The following is a 12790-nucleotide window of genomic DNA, read 5'->3' on the forward strand; positions in this document are numbered from 1 at the left end:
GCTGGTGGGTACAGGTCTGTCACTGTATAACACTGGGGTACAGTGCTGGTGGGTACAGGTCTGTCACTGTATAACACTGGGGTACAGTGCTGGTGGGTACAGGTCTGTCACTGTATAACACTGGGGTACAGTGCTGGTGGGTACAGGTCTGTCACTGTATAACACTGGGGTACAGTGCTGGTGGGTACAGGTCTGTCACCTGAAGCAGTGGTCGAGATGGGAGTAATTTTAGTTGACGATTTAATACAAATGTGTTGCGTCGCGTGTTTCCTTGCATATTAAGTAACCCTTTGACAACACTACATGATCCATTTACTGCTCTCCTGTACGCTGTGCTCATTAGCCCAGTTACCTGCATATAAACCACGTTAATTCCAGTCTCTGAGGTAATCCACCACTTCCTCTCAGTAACCTATAGACGCCAGCCTATCTGGGTCAACTCTTCTGCTACACAACCTTCAAAAGAAACCTCGTTTAACACCGGGACAGGAGGAGGCCAGCCAGCTCCTGGAGCCTATCCCATGATTCAATGAGAACATGGCTGATCTGTATCTAAACTCCATCTACCCGCTTTGGTTCCATAACCCTAAATAGCTTTGTCGAACAAAATCTATCAATCTCACTTTTGAAATGACCCTGAACAGCTTTTTGGGGGGGGTGGGGAGAAAAGAAAGAGTGTTCCAAATTTCCACTGCCCTTTGTGTGAAGAAGTGCTTCCTGACATCAACCCTGAACAGCCTGGCTCTAATTATCAGGTTATGCCCCGTTGTTCTGGACTTCCCCCAGCAGAGGAAATAGGGTGGCCAGAGAGAAACTATCAACTCCTTCAATCATTCTTAAACACCTCAATGTTGTTTTGTATGACAGGAAAAGCCAATTATGGGATGTCTAGTTTGGCTCTCCATTTGACGGCCTCCTGAGACACCGAGTGGAGAAATGAGGTGCCTCCCCTCTTGCAACAGATCTCAGTGGGCCGGTCGATGCGAGGTGTTCCAGGGTCTGGGACTCAGGGTCTGGGACTCAGGGCCACAGTCGCACTTCGGGTCGTCCCTCACCGTCCACGTGTGGAGTGGGCGCTCGCTGCCCACTGTCTCCGAGGAGGGGTTCGGAGCCGGGGGACCTCTGCTAGATCACCCTTAATCTTCCATCATATTCGAGGGAATACACAAGCCTCGTCTATGCAACCTGCCCTCATAATTTAACGGTTTTACATGAATTCCCTTCTAAAAAAAAAAAGAAGAGGAAGGACTCGCATTTAACCCAGAAACAGAACCCAGCGGAAAAGTTTAGTAAGTTGCCAAACAGCAGGTACTTCAAATGAAGCAACTCCAGAGAGAGCGGGTAGACACATGGCTCAAATCATCATAGGCGGTCCCTCGACCGAGGATGACTTGCTTCCACATGAGTTCACAGATGTTTCAATGAAGGACCCGATGTTCCAGTCCTGAACTCCAGGGGTGGAAGATGCCTGTGCGTGGATGTTTTTAACCTGTGGGGACCGTTGGACATCAGCCACCACACGGGCTTGACAGAGCTAGGCCTTTATCCAGTGGCAAGGGTTGAACCAGGACGACTGGATAACTGCTCTGCCGCACAGACCCAGTGCGCACACATATCGCCATGTGGGCTGGCCCGTGCTGCCCCTGGGCCCTCGGCTCTTCTGGGCCCCGTACCCTCGTTCACCGCACCTCCGCCCACGATGTTCCAGGGCCCGGCGCTCCAGCTCTATTTATAGCCCCGACCTGCGGTGGTGTTCTCACACAGGGTCGGGGCCGCCCACAACGTTATAAATACGACAGCTCAAATACCAGCCCAGTCAGCAACGGCAGCGGCTCCCAGAGGCACAGCCACACGGGAGGGGGATACGGGAATCAGGGACAACTCTCAGACCTGGAGGAGGAGGAGGAGGAGGAAGGGGGAGGAGGTTGTGGAATAAAACACTTCACAGAAGGGAAGGGGGGGGGGGGGGTGGAAGAAAGATACTTACCCTCACATCCCTCTCCTCCCAAGTGGTTGGGCCCACCGCTACACGGAATAGAAGGAAAATGATGAATGGGGTTTAGCAAGGCCATTCAAACGATCACAGCTCACCTTACAGAGCAATCACTGCAATTCACCATCAGGAACACTTTGGGACATTGCAGCAGGCTGAAGGATTATATAGCCCAGTCTTCCATCCTTCTATTGTGCATCCCCTCACCCTGCAAAATCCCTGCGTTCCTCTAAATCTGGTCTCTTGCGCATTCCTCCATTGGCGGTCTCGCCATCAGTCACCTGCAGCCCATGTTCTGGAATTCCTTCATTTCAAACTTCTCGGCCTCTCTACCTCCGTCTCTCCTTTATTGGCTCTGTGTCCGGTTATTTGATGGTACATCTGTGAAGCGCCTTGGGGTGTTTCTCTACATTTAAAATGCAGTGGGCAGCACTCTCAGCTTCGAGTCAGAAAGTTGTGGGATCAAGCCCCGCTCCAGATATTTTTGCACAAAATCTCGGCCGATGCTCCCAATGCCGCACAGAGGGAGTGTTGCACAGTTGTGGGTGTGGTCTTTCGGATGAGACGTTCGGTGGATGTAAAAGATCCCACCGCACTATTGGAAGAAGAGCTGGAAATTATCCCCGGTGTCCTGGGACAATATTTAACCCTCAATCAACATCAATAAAAACAAATTGTCTGGTCATGATCACATTGCTGTTTGTGGTAGCTTGCTGTGTACAAATTGGCTGCTGCGTTTCCTACATTACAGCAGCGACTACACTTTAAAAAAAAAAGAGTACTTCATTAGCTGTAAAGCGCTTTGGGACGTCCCGAGTTCAGGAAAGGTGCTATAGAAATGCAAGTTATTTACTCTATTAACAAAATTAACAGAGCGACAGCAAGTGTTTGTTTGTATAATACAGCCTTGTTGCAACACACGTGCGTTGGTAAATGAATGGCTGCACCCTTGGAAAATATGCCACAAACACCAGCCTAAAATCGGGTAAGGATTAAAGGACAAAGAATTTTCTATATCAGTTTGATCGCTGCACCCATGCATCGAATGTAGGCAAACAGTTCTGAGAAAAGTATCAATGGTATTGTCGATGGGTGTTCTCTACTTGGAAAAACATTATAAAAATAAGATTACACAGAAAGCTTTCAAACATTTCTTCAGAACCTGGAACAATGGGCCTTGGAAGATATAAAAGAGAGCAAAGATGTCAGGAGCGGAAGCGGTCCTCTGGACTATATGACCTCCGCGTAACCTCTTGCTCCCAAAACCCAATCCTCCCCCCACCCCGCTGGCATGATGGCCGCGGGAAGATAGCCGGTGGGATTTTAACGAGACCTGGGAGTTACAATAGTCCAGAATGCATTTCAGGAGCAGAGGACCAGTCTCCATATCTCATCGCTACCCACCAAAAAATTCTCACTCCTGTTCAAATCGCTCCGTGGCCTCGCCCCCTCCCTATCTCTAACCTCCTCCAGCCCCACAAGCCTCCCTATCTCTGTAACCTCCTCCAGCCCCACAATCCTCCCTACCTCCAACCTCCTCCAGCCCCACAATCCTCCCTACCTCCAACCTCCCCCAGCCCCACAACCCTCCCCATCTCCGTCACCTCCTCCAGCCCCACAACCCTCCCCATCTCCGTCACCTCCTCCAGCCCCACAACCCTCCCCGTCTCTGTAACCTCCTCCCACCCCACAACCTCCTCCAGCCCCACAACCCTCCCCATCTCCGTCACCTCCTCCAGCCCCACAACCCTCCCCGTCTCTGTAACCTCCTCCCACCCCACAACCTCCTCCAGCCCCACAACCCTCCCTATCTCTGTAACCTCCCCCAGCCCCACAACCCTCCCCATCTCCGTCACCTCCTCCAGCCCCACAACCCTCCCAGTCTCTGTAACCTCCTCCCGCCCCACAACCCTCCCTATCTCTAACCTCCTCCAGCCCCACAAGCCTCCCTATCTCTGTAACCTCCCCCAGCCCCACAACCCTCCCTATCTCTGTAACCTCCCCCAGCCCCACAACCCTCCCCATCTCCGTCACCTCCTCCCGCCCCACAACCCTCCCTATCTCTAACCTCCTCCAGCCCCACAACCCTCCCCATCTCCGTCACCTCCTCCAGCCCCACAACCCTCCCCGTCTCTAACCTCCTCCCGCCCCACAACCTCCTCCAGACCCACAACCCTCCCTATCTCTGTAACCTCCTCCAGCCCCACAATCCTCCCTATCGCTAACCTCCTACAACCCTCAGATATCTCTGCCCTCCTCCAATTCTGGCCTCTTGCGCATCCCCCGATTTTCATCGCTCCACCATCGGTGGCTGCCTGGGCTCAAATTCGAATTCCCTCTCTAAACCTCTCCGTCTCGCTACCTCGCACTCCTCTTTTAAGACGCTCCTTAAAACCTACCTCATTGACCTGTTTGCTATGTGGTTCAGAGTCAAATTTTGTTTGATAATCGCTCCAGTGAAACATCTTGGGATGAATCACTGTTAAAAGGCGCTATATGAAGGCAAGTTGCTTTATTTAAAATTGAGGCCTATTTCTCCATTTCCCCAACTGCCAACGGTTTTGCTATTTATCTACAAATTATATTAAAAAAATCCAAACATTATATATAAACAAAAGCAGATGCACGACTTTAAATAGAAGTACTGAATTACATCATGCCCCCCTGGTTGGACGTGTTCCCGGAGGTTACATCACATGATCTCCGGCCTTCAACCTTCCCACCCCCATGCTCCTTCCCATTGGGCCCCCGCCATGTCAATCCTCGCGGAGCCCCGCCTTCCTACGGCCAATCAGAACGCAAACAGACTCTTCATTATCCGATTGGATGAATCTTGACTATCACAACAGCCTTTTTCCCACCTCCAAATGGCTCAAAGATTTGTTTTTTTTATAAAATCACAATACTTTTTTTAAAAAACCACCCTATGATTTTTCTCCTGGGGTTTTGCTTGCAGCCGTGTCCTGAAGATTAATCTTTAACTCCTGGAGACCCCAGGGCAGTCCTGGAGGATAGGCCTCTCGTCCAAGTGCTCCCTTTGTGTTTTTATGGGAGCGCGTATGAAATTGAAAATGAAGGAAATTGAGAGAAAGGTGTCAGGAGTTGCATCTCTTGTTTTAAGCTCAACTCCCCTCCCTCCAGTCCTAAAGACCCCACCTTGAGGTACCAACCTTAACCAAGACCTTGCTCCTATCCCAAGTATCAGGTACAACCTTGGCCAAATTACAGAGAGTGGTTTATGTGGTCGACTGAGAACAGCCAAGCTGAGAGCCAGCAAGCCAGGAGTGAAACACTCACTCCCACAAACTCAAAAAGATTCTCCGATCCTAGGTACCGATACCATCTCCAATGCACCGCCCACCATCAGTGCCACTTGCTTGGTTCCTGCCACTTCTGACCCAGCAACATCTTCAGAAAAAAGCCAAAGACAGATGTTTACCTTATAAACCTGCCCGTAAGTGCCATTACCAACAAGTTCCACCAGTTCGAAGATACCAGCAGGATCCTGCAAAAAAAACACACACAAAAACATGTCAAGGAATGCAGGTTATTCAAACAAAACTCCCAACAATGCAGGCAGTAACATTTGTAAGGTAAACCACGTGGTGTCTCCTCAGCTTCAGCCCGTTGCCCCGCCCAGTGCCAGCCCAGCAGTTGGTAGTATCATGCATGCACCTGTCAGGATGCTCACAGGTTGGGAGAGCTGTTGAGTTGGGAGTGGCTTAGCCAGTCACATGATGTTCACAAGTCTCAATAAAACCCCAGCCAGTCGGGTTCGGGGGATCCACGATGAGGCAGGTGGTTGTGAGCCCAGTGGATGAACTGGGAATGTGGAGTGCGATTGTTAAACCTTTGCTCATAAACCAACTGGTTCTGAATAACAATGTGTCGCTATGAATTCTTAAGCACAGAACCCAGGAAGCAAATACATTACAGGTAGCACTGCTGCCTTTTCTCCCCCCCCAAATCCCACTCTCCCCAAGATTCAGAATCCTGACTGAAGGCAGCGCCCCGACACGGCGCTGAGGGAGCGCAGCTTTTTCGGAACAGGAGGCCATTCAGCCACTCATGTGTTCGCCGCCATTCAATTAAATTGTGGCTGATCTGTATCTAAACTCCATGGACTCGCCCAACACCCTTGCCGAACCGAAATCTCACGTCTTGAAAATTTGAATTGATTCCAGGATTCATAAAATTTTGATGGGGGGGGGGGGTCCCAGATCTCCACCACTCCTAAATGGCTTGGCTCGAATATTAAGAAGGTGCTAACTTGTTCGGGGCTCCCCTCAGCAGAGGAAATAGCATGACTTTATCTACCCTATCGAGTCCCTTGGTCGATTTAAACACCTCGATTCAATCCTCCTTCAACTTCTAAACAAGTATAACCGTTCTCAGAAATGCTGCCCTTTCGACAGTGAAGCATTAAACATAAAGGTAATTTTTTTTTTTTTAAAAAGAGGCATTGCCACTATTGCAAAAATAAAAAAGGAACAAGGCATTTCTCCACTGTCCTGGCCAACATTCACCACAGCAAACAGATTAATTGCTTCAACTCTGTGATCTTGCTGTGCACTGGGTGGCCACAGACAACCTACACTGCAGGCACTGCACTTCAAAAGTGCGATGTCTTGATGTCACGAGGGGCGCTATGCAAATGTTTCAGATGATCAAAAGGTGTTGATAGAGTGGATAGAGAGGGAAACTATTTCCTCTGACGGGACGAGCACAGAACAAGGGTCACAACGTTAAAATTAGAGCCAGGCCCTTCGGCGGTGGGTATGCGGGGGGGGGGTGGGGAGGTTGATGTCAGGAAGCGCTTCCTCACACAAAGGGCAGTGGAAATCTGGAACTCTCCCCACAAAAAAGCTGCTGAGGCTGGGAGGGGGAGGGGGGGGTAGCAACTGAAAAATTCCTAAACTGAGACGGACAGATTTTTGTTAGGCGAGGGTATCAAGGGTTACAGAACCAAGGCGGGTAGATGGAGTTACGATAGAGATACGATACTGAACGGCGGATCAGTCGCGAGGGGCTGAATGGCCTCCTCCTGCTCCTAAACCTGCAAAACCAAACCGCACCAGAATTAGGAGAGAAAAATGAATCCTAGTCCTTACTGGGAGCTGGTTATATACACAGAAAGACTTGCATGCCTTTCACGGCCACTGGACATCTCAAAACGCTATACAGCCAATGAAGTACTTTTGAAGTGGTGTCACTGCTGTAATGTAGCAAACACAGCAGCCAATCTATTTTTCCTCCTTCCAGATCTGCTGACTCCTGTCTGGGAACGTTTGCCCAGGAGGGTTTACCCTCACTGCCTCACACAGTTGGCAAAAGACCAGTCCAATGGGTGTCCACAGGCTATTTGACTGCGTTGACCCTCATAGTCCAGCCAGATCCCGTTCTCTCCCACACACACTCCTGTGGGAGTCACTGGCGACTGAGACTTGGAAGGAGAGGGGGAGCCAAGTCCAGGGAACACCAACAATAACTTGCATTTAAACAGCACCTTTAACGTAGTAAAACATCCCAAGCTTCACAGGAGCATTATCAGACAAAATGAAAGACTGAGCCATATTAAGGGGATTATTAGGTCAGAGGTAGGTTTTAATACCTCCAGTGTCTGGGAGATTCCTCTTCAATTCCTGGAGACTCCAGGACAATCCTGAAGGGTTGGCAATCCTAACTGGACCAGGAATGCATCCTTATGAAATTACTCCCGATGATTACACTCCCAACGTTAGACTCACAGCCAAGTGTATACACCTCCTCAGTCTGCTGCTAAAGGACAGACGAGGTCCTGAAAGAGCATCAAATCAAGTCTCTAATCGACACACCAAGCCGCACTCAAATCTGGACTTGTATTTGGAGAATGCTGGCTGATCTCCATAAACATCAGCTCATCCAAAACTCGGCAGCCCGTGTCCTAACTCGCACCAAGTCCCGCTCACTCATCACCCTCCTGTACTCACCGACCTCCATTGGCTCCCGGTCCGGCAATGCCTCAATTCTAAAATGCCGAGGTTTTCAAATTGCTCCATGGCCTCGGCCCCTCCCTCTCTGTAACCTCCTCCAGCCCCACAACGCCCACCCCCTGGCCCCGCCCTGAGATCTCTGCACTCCTCCAATTCTGCCCACTTGAGCATCCCCGATTTTATTTACTCCTCAATTGACGGCTGTGCCTTCAGCTGTCCAGGCCCCAAGCTCTGGAATTCCTTTCCCTCTCTGCCCGTCTCTCCTCATTTAAGACAGTCCTTCTAACTAATCTCTTTGCTCTAATTTCTCATGCGGCTCGGTGTCAATTTTTTTCTGATCACACTCTTGTGAAGCGCCTTCGGACTATTTACGACCTGAAAGGCGATATATAAATGCAAGTTATTGTTGAATGGGGACAATTCTCAACGACACCACTGAAGATCGCAAAAGTAAATGTACAGTGAGCTAAACATAGTTTACACCAAGTCCACTCCCGGTAACTCAAGTTCACCCCACCCCTTTTTGAAGGCTCCTAAACATAGCTCACTTTGGGCTGCCCACAGTGGCAATGAAGTTCAACTATTTCAGATTATTAACACTATTTCTATATTTTCATCTGGTAATGATTCTGCCGTTCCCATTTACACCTCCTCTCGACCCATCGTCTCTGTCTTTACTTGTCCCAGAAACGCCCCCTTCGCCTCGCACCACCATCCCGTGTGTCATTCAATCTCTCCTGCCTTCCACCCGATCACAGACCGTCCCTTTCTGGCTTTCCTTCCCTCCCCCTCCTCCTCCTCCTCCTCCTCCTCCTCCTCCTTTCCCTGCCTCTGCACTTGCTTAAAACCAGTCACATCGCTCACATTTTCCAGTTCTGACGAAAGGTCATCGATCCGAAACATTCACTGTTTTTCTCCATTCCTGACCTGCTGAGTATTTCCAGCATTTTCTGTTTTTTTTCATTGTGGATTAGTATCGATGCATGTAAGTGGAAGCCAGATAAGCATAAGAGGGAGAAGGGAATAGCGGGTTATGCAGATACATTTAGAGTGAAGCATAAATGGTTGGGCTGAATGACTTGTTTGTGCTGTAAATCCTGTGTAACCCTAATGTTATTTATCAGCTCAGGTGGGTGGAGGAAACGTTTCAAGGACACCCTCAAAGCCTCCCTGATAAAGTGCAACATCCCCACCAGCACCTGGGAATCCCTGGCCAAAGACCGCCCTAAGTGGAGGAAGAGCATCCGGGAGGGCGCTGAGCACCTCGGGTCTCGTCGCCGAGAGCATGCAGAAAACACACGCAGGCAGCGGAAGGAGCGTGCGGCAAACCTGTCCCACCCACCCTTTCCTCCAACGACTGTCTGTCCGACCTGTGTGACAGAGACTGTAACTCCCATATTGGACTGTTCAGTCACCTGAGAACTCTGAGTGGAAGCAAGTCTTCCTCGATTTCGAGGGACTGCCTATGATGATGACGATGATGTTATTTATGCTCCCTTGATCAGGACTCGCCCCTAATTGCAAACAGTTTTTCCCCATTCCCATCCTATTGAACCCCTTCATAATTTTAAAAGACATCCATCAGGTCTACTCTTCAGTCTTCCCTTTTCCAGAGAAAAGAGCCACAGCCTGATCAATGTTTCCCAATAGCTGCACCCCTCAATTCTTGTAGATCCTTTTCCCCCTCTTCCTAATTTTCAGTCGTCGGCCCTGGCAGTTGAATTGCTCATCAAAGGAGCTCGAAGGACAGGAGGCCGAATTCACTCGTCGATTGTCTCACTCGGATTCCGGCCAAGAGTCTGTCCACAGAATACAAGTTACCTGGCCCAAACAGGATGGGGGGGGGGGGGGGGGGGCGTGGGGGGAGGGGGGGGGGAAGACGTCAGTTGGATCTCGATGATCACACACTGTGCCTCCTGATGCAGAAACAAGCCATATGCTGCCATCGAATGCCAAGAAGACCTTCAACATAAATATTGGCCGGCAATTTTACTTTTCTGCGGTGAAAGGATTGCGAGGCAAATTGACAATAGCCTGCATTTATATAGCGCCTTTAACATAGTAAAATGTCGAGACGCTTCACAGGAGTGATTATTAAACAAAATTCAATCTTTCGTGGATCATCCTAGTAAATTTTTTTTTGTACCTTCTCCAGTGCCTCTACATCCATTTCGCTTGTATTTATATACTGCCTTTCCCCTCCTTTAGTGAAGAGTTTAGATGAATGAGAGGTGATCACATTGAAACACACACAATTCTTACAGGGCTTCACAGGGTAGATGCAGGGAGGATGTTTCCCCTGGCTGGGGAGTCTAGAACCAGGGGTCACAGTCTCAGAATAAGGGGTCGTCCATTTAGGACCTGAGATGAGGAGAAATTTCTTCACTCAGAGGGTGGTGAATCTTTGGAATTCTCGGCCCCAGAGGGCTGAGGAGGCTCAGTCTTTTTGAGTATATTCAAGACAGAGGTCAATAGGTTTTTCAACATTAAGGGAATCAAGGGATATGAGGATAGTGCAGACAAGTGGAGTCGAGGGAGAAGATCAGCCATGATCTTATTGAATGGTGGAGCACAATCGAGGGGGCAAATGGCCGACTCCTATATCTTATGTTCTCAACACATCTCAAATTGTTTCACAGCCAGAAGTGTAGTCACGGTTGGTAATGGAGGAAATTGCTGCAGTCAACTTGCGCACAGCAAGCTCCCACCAACAGCAAGGAGATAAATGAGCCAGTAAGCTTGTTTTTTTTCAATAAATAGTGTTAGTTGAGGAACAATAAAATCGGCCAAAACTCCGGGGATAACTCCTCTGCTCACAGTGCTATGGGATCTTCTATATTCACAAGAGAGGGCAGACGTGACCAATGAAATCAGGAAGCAGTTTTTCTGCACCAAGGGTAGTGAAAATTTGAAACTGTCTCCCTCAAAAAGCTGTGGTTGCTGGGGGTCAAATAAAATGTTCAAGACTGAGATCATCATAGGCAGTCCTTCGAAATCGAGGTAGACTTGCTTCCACTCTAAAAGGCGAGTTCTCAGGTGATTGTACAGTCCAATACGGGAATTACAGTCTCTGTCACAGGTGGGACAGACAGTGGTTGAAGGAAAGGGTGGGTGGGGAGTCTGGTTTGCCGCGCGCTCCCTCCGCTCTCTGCACTTGTTTTCTGCGTGCTCTCGGCGATGAGACTCGAAGTGCTCAGCGCCCTCCCGGATGCTCTTCCTCCAATTAGGGCCAGGGACTCCCAGGTGTCAGTGGGGTTGTTGCATTTTATCAAGGAGGATTTGAGGGTGTCCTTGAAACGTTTCTTCTGCCCATCTGGGGCTCGCTTGCCGTGTCGGAGTTCCGAGTAGAGCACTTGCTTTGGGAGTCTTGTGTCGGGCATGTGGATGATGTGGCCCGCCCAACGAAGCTGGTCGAGTGTGGTCAGTGCTTCGATGCTGGGGATGTTGGCCTGATCGAGAACACAGACGTTGGTGCGTCTATGCTCCCAGGGTATTTGCAGGATCTTGCGGAGACATCGTTGGTGGTATTCCTCCAGTGATTTGAGGTATCTGCTGTATGTGGTCCACGTCTCTGAGCCATACAGGAGGGCGGGTATCACTACAGCCCTGTAGACCATAAGCTTGGTGCCAGATTTGAAGGTCTGATCTTCAAACATTCTCTTCCTCAGGCGACCGAAGGCTGCGCTAGTGCACTGGAGGCGGTGTTAGACCTTGTCATCGATGTCCATCCTTGCTGACCGTTGGCTCCAGAGGTATGGAAAGTAGTCCACGTAGTCAAAGGCCATGCCATGGATTTTGATGACCGGGGGGGGGGGGGCAGTGCTGTGTGACGGGGTCAGGTTGGTGGAGGACCTTTGTCTTACGAATGTTTAGTGTAAGGCCCATGCTTTCGTATGCCTCAGTGAAGATGTTGACGATGGCTTGGAGTTCAGCCCCTGTATGTGCGCAGACGCAAGCGTCATCCGCGTACTGCAGTTCTACAACAAGAGGATGGGACAATCTTGGATCTAGCCTGGAGGCGACTGAGGTTGAACAGGTTCCCATTGGTTCTGAAGTTATAGTTCCACTCCAGCTGGGAGCTTGTTGAGCGCGAGATGGAGCACTGCAGCGGGGAAGATCGAGAAGAGGGTTGTCGCGATGACACAGCCCTGCTTGACCTCGGTCCGGGCATGGATTGGGTCTGTGGTGGATCTGTTGGTCAGGATCACAGCTTGCATAAATAGATTTTCATTGGGTATGGATATCGAGGGATATGGAGCAAAGGCAGGTAAATGGAGTTAAGATACAGATCAGTCACGATGGAATTGAATGGGGAAACAGGCACAAGGGGCCGAATAGCCTCCTCCTGTTCCTATGCTCTCACAATTAGTTAGTCAGTCTGTCTTCTCTCCTACACAATTTCTGACTTTGTCTCAGTCGCCAAACTCTATCCTCTTCTGTCTGCTTTCTTCCCATAAAAGAAAAAGAGTGATGCTAACCACAGATCAAATATCCAACTAGGGATTTGGAAAGGCTAGAGTAGGACAGAAAGGACAAGGGATAGCTACATTTGTTCATGGAAACCTTCAACAGCTTCTTTTTTGAGGGGGTGGGGGGGGCGGTGGAAAGAGTTCCAGATTCCCACCACCCTTTGTGTGAAGAAGTGCTTCCTGACATCACCCCTGAATGAACTAGCTCTAATTTTAAAAGGTTATGCCCTCTTGTTCTGGATTCCTCCCCGCCACCAGAGGCAATAGTTTCTTTCGATCTACCCGCTCAACTCTTAATCATCTTAAACACCTCAATCAGATCACCCCTTAATCTTCAACACTCGAGGGAACACAAG

The 12790-nt window shown here is 49.6% G+C and overlaps 1 protein-coding gene across 10 annotated transcripts in view; it reads right to left on the bottom strand.

Moving 5' to 3' along the window:
* The window catches only part of LOC139266014 (traf2 and NCK-interacting protein kinase-like), a 231688-nt gene that overhangs the window by 203129 nt on the left and 15769 nt on the right, over window positions 1-12790 (bottom strand). For all 10 annotated transcript variants that reach the window (XM_070883765.1, XM_070883761.1, XM_070883759.1 and 7 more), the window contains exon 2: window positions 5433-5498. In XM_070883765.1, the coding sequence (XP_070739866.1) occupies window positions 5433-5498 (66 nt within the window). The remainder of the gene's footprint in view (window positions 1-5432; window positions 5499-12790) is intronic.

Source organism: Pristiophorus japonicus, chromosome 6 (assembly GCF_044704955.1).
Source record: "Pristiophorus japonicus isolate sPriJap1 chromosome 6, sPriJap1.hap1, whole genome shotgun sequence".
NCBI lineage: Eukaryota > Metazoa > Chordata > Chondrichthyes > Pristiophoridae > Pristiophorus > Pristiophorus japonicus.